Consider the following 9269-nt stretch of genomic DNA (forward strand, 5'->3'; position numbering starts at 1 on the left):
AGGTATATGAATTAGAAAGGTCTATGGATTGGAAAAACAAAGCTATCATTATTTACAGATATTATGATTACCTAGAAAATCCAAAAGAACATACAAACAATAGATCTAATAACAGAGCTCAAGGTTGCAAAACACATCACCAGTGTATATAATAACCAAAAGTGTTCCTATTAACCAGCAACCTAACAGAACACATAATCTTTAAAAGATATGAATTTAAAACAACAAATCATCCATAAAAATAATACCATAGATATACTCATGACCTTAAGGTAGGGAAATTTTTCTTAAACAGAAAAAAAAAAAAGCACTATCCATAAAGGAAAGCTTGATAAATTGGACATTAAAATTAAGAACTTCTGTTCATCAAAAACCACCATTAAGAGTGAAAAGGCAAGCATGTCAGCAATACATATGTATGACAGAAGTCTTTAAAACTCCTACATATCAATTTTTTTTAAATGGGCAAAAGACTGGAAAAAGGATAAACAAAGAGCCAATAAACAAATGTAAAGATTATCTAATCATTATTATTAATCATTATTATCTAATCATTATCCATCAAGAAATTACAAATTAAAACCACAATGAGATATAACTGCACACCCATCAGAATGGCTAGAAATAAAAAGACTGACTATATACCAAGTGTTCAAAAATATGTGGAGCAAAGGGAAAGCAAAAACATTTTTGGTAGGGGTGTGCCCTGGCACAACCATTTTGGAGAACTGTATGTACAGAAACTGAATATACACATCCTCAAAGACTCAGAGTTCCCACCTCTTGGTATATGTACACCAACAGAAAATTATTCATGTGGGCACCAAAAGCCACATACAAGTGTGTTCACAGTAGCATTATTTATTTTAGCTCAAAACCAGAAGCAACTCAAATGCCCATCAACTACAGAAAGCATACACAAGTTGTGGTGTAAGCATTCCCTAGGATCCCATAAAGAAAGTAAAATGCACAAACAACTACTACATGCAACAATAAAGACAAATTTCACAAATAGATTGCTACCAAAGGAAGCCAGGCACATAGGAAGCCAGACTTAAAAAGGGCAATTCTAATCTATGATGCTAAAGTCAATAAAACGGGTTATCTTTTGAAGGGTGACAACTAAAAGGGACGTGTGGGAAGCTTCCAGAGTCTGAGTGATGTTCTGTATCTTGATGTGGGTGCCACCTACAAGGCTGTGATTCATTTGATGAGAATTCTCTGACCTGTAACCACTTACAATTTACGTGTGTACTTTCCTGCGTATATAACTCAAAAATTTACTTTAAAAATATATGTATGTGACCAAAATGATGACTGCCCAGAAATAAACCTGATCAAAGAAATGTTCATGCAGAAATCTTTATAGAGAAAAACTCACACTATGATTATAAAGTTCATCTACAAGAGCAAAAGGCCAGAAAGAAGAAAATGAAAAAGTGTTGTGCATAGGATGAAGGGAAAGATTTGTACCCCTAGATTTAAGACTTTATAACAGTGATTCAGGTAGAAATGAATTTAGTGTAGGGAGAGATATGTAATCAACAAAATTAAGAGCTCAGAAATAAAATACATATAAAGAAACTTGACATGCTACAGAGGAATAAAGAATGGGCTAATCAACACGTGATACTGACATAACTTATCACCCGTTATAAAAAAGAAACTTAGGGATCCCTGGGTGGCGCAGCGGTTTGGCGCCTGCCTTTGGCCCAGGGCGCTTTCCTGGAGACCCTGGATCGAGTCCCACGTCGGGCTCCCAGTGCATGGAGCCTGCTTCTCCCTCTGCCTGTGTCTCTGCCTCTCTCTCTCTCTCTCTCTCTCTCTCTCTCTCTCTCTCTGTGACTATCATAAATAAATAAAAATTTAAAAAAAAAAAGAAACTTAAAATTACATTCCCAACCTCACAACATATTTAGGAATAAATTCCATATAGATTAAAAATCCATGAAAAGTAGAACTCTCTAAGATATTTAATAATATTTATATTATAAATAATATAAATATTATTTATATTAATATAGAAGAGCTTTATGACCTTGGATAGGTAAGGATTTGTTAAATAAGACATAAAATGTATAAATGATAAAAGAATGGACTAAAGAATCTGACCATATTAAAACTTATGCTCGGTATGCCTGAGCATAAGATGTGGCTCAGTGGTTGAGCGCCTCCTTTCAGCCAGGCTGTGATCCTAGAGTCCCAGGATCGAGTCCCACATTGGGCTCCCTGCATGGACCCTGCTTCTCTCTCTGTCTGTGTCTCTGCCTCTCTCTGTGTTTCTCATGAGTAAATAAATAAAATCTTTAAAAAAATAATAATAAAAAATAAAATAAAGCTTATGCTCAATAAAAGATATCATTAAGTAAAAAAATAAAGCAGACAGTTATAACATACAATCTACGGAGTACTCTCATTCCTAACACAGTAAGAATCCAATAAATCTAAAAGCAAAAAGTCAAACAACTGAGTTTTTAAAGAGGCAATCAAAAAAAACATAAAAACTAATAGCCAATTAAATTTGAAAAGATGCTGCTTACATGCTGTTGCTAACATGTATGATGCTGTGTGTATCAGGAGCCCACCCACCCCGTTTCCAGTTCTGCCACTAACTAGATGGGACCATGGACAAACATCTTACATAGGCACCTCAGCTTCCTCATTGGCAAATGGTGAGATCTGTGCTTCACGAGATAATTATAAAAAGTTCTTCACTGGATAATTATAAATCTTTCACTGGGTAGTTAAAAATATCAACATATTAAATATGTGAATTTAAAAACATTAGTGCAACATACAGATGAAAAGTTGTTGCCATTATCAGTATTAACAGAATGTAAGTCTTCTAAGTATTAATGCTCTTTCAGTAACTTGTTCATTTTCCATTAATAGAAAAAGGAAGGTCCATATGAAATGATAAAAGCAAAGTCAGTGGAAAAAATAGTCAGCAGCGTATTCCCAGCACCATCCTTGGGAACAGACTCCTTGACCCACCACTGCAAATAGCTGGTATGTCTGACTATTGTCTGTCACTCCATTCATTCATTCAACATTTTTTGATACAATACTATGTGTTGGGCCCTGTTAGGTACTAAACAAGATACAGATCCTAACCTCATAGGGTCTGGCATACAAGACATACAACAAGTAATAATTAATCTTACAATTAATTGATTAATTAATGGGTGCTGTGCTAAGGACGTCAAAGGTAAAATAACAGTGCATCTGAGTGCACGTAACAAGGGACCTGACCCAGTCCAAGAGGTCAGAGGGGGCTTCCATGAGGAAGCGACATTTAAGCTGAGAGCTGCGGTATATCAAAGTTTCATTCTTGGATGACACAAACCATTAAGATCATCCATCTAAATCCATGGCTTTAAAACTTCCTAACCCAACAAACTTCTGGTTTTAATTTTACTTCCAACATAGGTCTTCCTATAAGGAGAAAATACGTTGATCTCTGCCACAAATAGTCTGATTTGCTTGGCACTTATATCTCTGATTCTAAAACTAAAAGAAGGAAATCAGACCTTTTATACGCAATGGTAACCTAGGAGGCAGCACAGTAATGAGCAAACAGACCCTCGGTTCTACCACTGTCTCTGCCACTGTAGTATCTTTTAAGCTGATCATTTCCACTGTCTGAGACACCATCTCATCATTCTTCTACAAGGAGAGAAATTCAGTATCTCTCGGAGATCCCTTCCAGCTATGATAATCATATATCTCTACCTTTGGCTTTCTTGGTAGCAAAATGACGGACTGGTAGAGCTGGAGAGGCCATGGATTGCTCATGGTCATTTTGTCTTCCACTCACTGTCTTCAGTGTCCCTTCCGAAATAGGTCTGGTCAAGGCTGCAAGGTAGTTACAAAAGACAGGGCGGACCAAGCGGAAGCATCTTAAACCCAAGGCCATGACTGAAGACAATACTTGTGAACATTCACTAAAAAAAAAAAAATAAGACAAAAAGGAGATCTAAGTAAAAGAGACTATGATGCAACTTCAGAAAATATTTTGTACCAATTATCAAGCAACCCCTGCAAACTGAGCTATGTGCTAGGCAGTTTAAATATATTATCTCCTCCCATCAGCCATCTGAGGAAATATGATTAGTCCCATATCAGAGGATGAAGATATTGAGGCTCACAGAGATTTAAGCAACTTGCCCACAGTCTAAAGGACTCCAAATCACCAGGCTCTTACTACTGTACCAAATGCCTCTTATGGTACACAGGGAACACAGAGTAAGTAAATGTGCAGCAGCCTAAGTCTTTAATGATGCTAATTAAACCCTTACAGGAAAAAAAGGCAAAAAAATCTTGATAAAGTTATACTATAAAGAGGGAGGGCAGAACACTGAAGACGACTTTAACCTAAATTAAAAAAAAATCATTTCAACAGGCATAAAATGACTGGAAAATTCACACGACAGCATTTAACAAAAAATTTCCTTGGTTCCTTATGCACTGATTACCAATTAGAATGAATGCACTTTAATGTGAGTCTGAAGCATGGTTGAGGTTTGAGGTCTTCCATGTTATAGATTTAAAGCTCTGGAAAATGCCACTCTCTTCTGTGTTAACACAAGTTACACATTATACATCTAAGGTCTGACCATGAAAAGATGCTGGAGCCTACAGCTAGCATCTGCCAGGAATCTGGCTATCACTCAGTTAAAACTGAGAACAATTCGCATCAAATGCCTGAAAGCTACTATCTTTGAAAATCTGTCCTACACCTCATAAAAAAAAAAAAAAAGCCCCATTCTAAAATGTTGATGCAGTAGAACTACGTAAGAGCATGTGCTCTGTAGCCAGGAAGACCTGGAATCCAATGCAAGCTCCATCACTGACTAAATGCTCCTGAACATTTCTGCCACTTGATTCCCTCAACTGTAAAATGCGGATAATTAGAGTTACTTCTCAGGGTTGGTAGAATAAATGAGTTTATGCAGGTAAAATAATTGTCACAGTGCCAGATGACAGCAGGAGCCCCCCAGAAAGGATATGTTCATAGCTATCACCTTTCCTTTCAAAAAGACTCCCACACAAGAAAAGTCAGATACAATAAAGAAATCTTGCATGTCATTGCTAATGTACAAGATAGCTTAGTCAATCAGATCTGGATGCACATTTCAACTTTGGGCAATTCACTCCACCTATCTGGGCATCCCTTTCTTCATCTCCAAAACAAGAAAAAGAATCTTGATCTTAAAATGAAATAGTATGTGTATGCAAAACACCTAGCACAGTGCCAGGGATATAATACCTGCTTAATAAATGCTAGCTATCATTATCCTTATTTCTTAAAAGAAAAGTAAATGAATAGAGCAAAGGCAAATAATTTCTCCTCATGGAATTCTTTTTTCTCCTGATGGAATTTTTAATAGCAAGGGATGCTAGATGGCAGTGATTAGTATACAAAGTTGGTCAAAGTAAATCTGGATTAAAAAAATCAAGAAGTATCTTTTCCTCTTCTTTAATTACTATCAATAGCTACTATAAATTGAAGTCAGGCCCAAGCTGCTTGCTTTACCTGTATATATTTCACTTAATCCTCCCAATAATGCTACAAAGTATAGTAATCCCCATTTTACAGATGTAGAAACTGAGGCTCAAGAGTCACTGTCCAAGAGCATGAAACTATAGAGCTCTGCCTATCTTGGCAAAACTGTTCACAAAATTTGGCTCTAAGTGTGGTTTCTATATCTAGATTTTTCTAAGATAGCCAATGCCTAACCCACACTTATATCCAAATATGGCTGTATAATAATGTGGGCTTTATTTTATTATTATTATTTTTTAATCTACAGGGTTTCAGTTTGGCTGCTCCATTTAAGACAGGTTTCCTGGTATTCCTGTTGCAGGTCATAGTACCAATCTGCAAAGCAACAGGAAATCAAAATGGGTTAGAAATAAACAACTTTTGACAGAAAATGCAGCACCCAAAAGCAGACCCAGTACATGTGAACGGAAGACAACTCTATAAATAAACCACATTGCTGAAATGTTTTAGGAGTAGATTTTAATTGCACAGAGGTCAGGAAATTTCAAAGTGGAAGTTCAATACAGGCAGTCCCTTAGGCCCTTTACTTTAAGGACATGCATATTAACAGTTCAGCACAGAAGTATTAAAGTCAAGGAAAGGAACTGTCATGGGAGTCCAAGTATTATACTACAAAATTAACCTATACTCAGAAAAAAAATGTGCCAGGAAGTCAATGGGCTTTGGATACAGTATTGAACTGGAATTGTGAGCTTACTAGCTGTGTGATCCTGGGTAGATCATTTAGCCTCTCTGAGCTAGTTTGTACCCCATTTTAACTATGATGATTTTTTTTTTAAGATTTTATTTATTTGAGAGAGAGAAAGAGAGAGAGCATGAGCAGAGGGGAGGGGTAGAGGGAGGAGAAGCAGGCTTCTTCCTGAGCAGGGAGCCCAACATGGGGCTGGATCCCAGGACCCCAGAACCATGACCTGAGCTGAAGACAGACACTTAATCAACTGAGCCACCCAGTCACCCCAATCGTGGTGATATTAATGAGCTTTTAAAAAGATAATTTAAAAAAGAAAAGAAAAAGAAAATTATAGGGATGCCTGGGTGGCTCAGCAGTCGAGCGTCTGCCTTTGGCTCAGAGTCTGATCCCGGATTCCTGGGATCAAGTTCCATATTAGGCTCCTTGCATGGAGCCTGCTTTTCCTCTCTCTGCCTGTGTCTCTGCCTGTGTCTCTGCCTCTCTTTCGGTGTCTCTCATGAATAAATAAATAACATCTTTCAAAAATAAAAAAAAAGGATAATTATAACAATAACAATGAAACAACTGCCAACACTTACAGAGTTACCAACTACAGTGCCAGAAAGTATTCTCAGTGCTGTACTGCACAGGTTAACTCACTTGAGCCTCATGATACACTATGAAATAACTATTATTAGCATACCCATTCTATGGATGAAAAAACAAAGGCACAGATAAACAATCTGCCCATTATTAGATTTCAGGAAATCTAATACCAGAGTCTGTGCTCTTAACCACTATATTATGCTATTACGTATATGAAACATGCACAGCAATTACTGACATTATTATTCAAACTGTTGAAGTAATTTTTTTTATTATTTTTAATTTATTTATTTATGATAGTCACAGAGAGAGAGAGAGAGAGAGAGAGAGAGAGAGAGAGGCAGAGAGAGAAGCAGGCTCCATGCACCGGGAGCCCGATGTGGGATTCGATCCCAGGTCTCCAGGATCGCTCCCTGGGCCAAAGGCAGGCGCTAAACCGCTGCGCCACCCAGGGATCCCCTGAAGTAATTTCTAAAGCTATTTGAAGCACATAATGTCTTTCCAAAGTTAAGATTCTCAAAACTTGACTTTCTCTGTTTTCCACAGAAGGTGTATTTTAATTTTGGAAAGAACTAGATGAAGGACAAAAAGCCATCGCTTATCCACTGTCCCAGCAACCTCTCCCAATCCAGCTGTAGATTAGCTTATAATATGCACATTTTTATAAACACCGGTGCGGGCCCTTGCTGTATATAAAATACTTCCACATGTATTATTCAATAACCAGATTTGTGATTACCACCCACACTTTACAAATAAGCACACTGATTTTTCATTTCCTGGAATGTTCCTCCTGCTCCTAGGTCTTCAAACATACCGCTGAAGTTGAATCTGCTTGGAAATGATCTTCCCCCACCTCTTTAATGAACTACCTCCCATTTTTCTTTCAGATTTCAGCTTAAGCATTGCTTCTCAAAGAATGCCTTCTTTGGCCATCCCCTCCAGCTCAACTAGATCAAATGTCCCGTAGCCCACTTTCATTAACACCCTGTACTTCTTAATAGCAGTTCAACTTTATCAGCTAATATTTGTGTAGTTATCTGATCATTGCCTAAGTCCCCCCATAAGACTATAACCGTCCCAAGGACCGACCTATGGTTGTCTTGTTCATTGCCGTACCTCCAGTACCCAGCACAGTCTCTGAACACAGAAGAGACTGAATACAAGTGATGAATACACGAGAGTCTAGAAAGAGTAAATCCTTGCCCAAGTTCACAATTATGGTGCAAGATTTGGGATCTGAGCCTCAGAGTGAAGGTCCTGCGTTCTACTTCTCAATAGTGCTTCAATGATCTCTTGGTTTGCCAGATTTTTCGTATAGATAGCAGGGTATGCTCTCTAAATTCCGTGCCTTGTAAAGCAGTCAGTGCCTTGTAAAGGTGATTCCTAGCAATTGACTATATGGTATCTGACTATTCATAGTATCATGACTATCGTATGGAATCATGTCCCTGACGTAGCCAAAGGAGGATAAGACACTTTAACAGGTGGGAAAAGAGCTTTTGCCTAACAGCTCGAAGGTATGGATCCCAATATTCCTATCTCATCACTCCCTGCCAACCAATCCTCTAGAGACTCAAAATCATCTGTCCTCAAAAAGCATTTGTGGCAGCTCTACCACCGATACGTGACCTGTATCAAATCGTTTCCCCTACCTAGGTTGTGTTTCCTCGACCGTGAAATGAAAGGTCAGACTAGGTTCTGGGCAGTGCGATAGCCTCGAGTGAAAAGAAAACGACACCAAACTTGGCTCTAGCACTTCCCAGATATGTGACCTCAACCTCATCTGTAAAATGTGGATGACAGTACTGTTTGTCAGGACGATCGAATGAGAGGAGTGCTGCTGAAACGCTCTAATAGGCAACAGCTACTGCAATGACAACCGTTCCTCAGTTAAAAGTCGAGGCTTTGCAAGGTAGCTCCAGCACCTCCCGGCCCTATGACCCCGGTAGTCATTTCTCTGAGCTTCCATTTCTTCGTCACGGAAGGTGGGGTGGTAGCAATACCTACTCCCACGGGAAAGTTAAATGTTCCTGCCGAATGGTGGGCTACCACGAAGTGGCTGCTGTGGAGTAAGGTCCCTCCCCTCCGCCATCCACGAAACGCCTAGCTGAAGAGACGAGCCCCAGGCCCACCCCCATGACACTCTGGGAAGCGACAGGTCCCGCCCCTAGCCCTGAAGATCAAGCCGGACTCGCATGGAACCGGCCGGGGGACGGCGATCAGAACCCCTCGGGTCCCCCAGAACCCCCTGAGTGGAAGCCTCTGGCACCAGGGCCCAGCGCGCGCCTCCAGGCCGCGCAGAGTCCACTCACCAGCTATCGCCCCAGGTACTAGGAAAAGACCCACGCGACCGCGGGGACGGCGGCGGCGCAGGCGCCATGACGTCACGGGGCGGGGCGGGGCGGGGCGGGGCGGCGGCGCAGG

General features: G+C 39.6%; 1 protein-coding gene across 2 annotated transcripts in view; it reads right to left on the reverse strand.

Annotated features, from left to right (window-relative positions):
• MRRF (mitochondrial ribosome recycling factor) overlaps positions 1-9262 on the reverse strand; it is a 57102-nt gene extending 47840 nt beyond the window's left edge. The window contains exons 1-2 of one of the 2 annotated variants that reach the window (XM_055322357.1): positions 9158-9262; positions 3733-3944 (exon numbers count right to left, since the gene is read on the reverse strand). In XM_055322357.1, coding sequence (XP_055178332.1) covers positions 3733-3944; positions 9158-9225 — 280 coding nt within the window. In that variant the 5' untranslated portion in view covers positions 9226-9262. The remainder of the gene's footprint in view (positions 1-3732; positions 3945-9157) is intronic. The other variant, XM_055322366.1, reaches the window with a different exon arrangement.
• Positions 9263-9269: the final 7 nt, after the last annotated feature.

This window comes from Nyctereutes procyonoides, unplaced genomic scaffold (genome assembly GCF_905146905.1).
Source record: "Nyctereutes procyonoides isolate TBG_1078 unplaced genomic scaffold, NYPRO_anot_genome, whole genome shotgun sequence".
Taxonomy (NCBI): domain Eukaryota; kingdom Metazoa; phylum Chordata; class Mammalia; order Carnivora; family Canidae; genus Nyctereutes; species Nyctereutes procyonoides.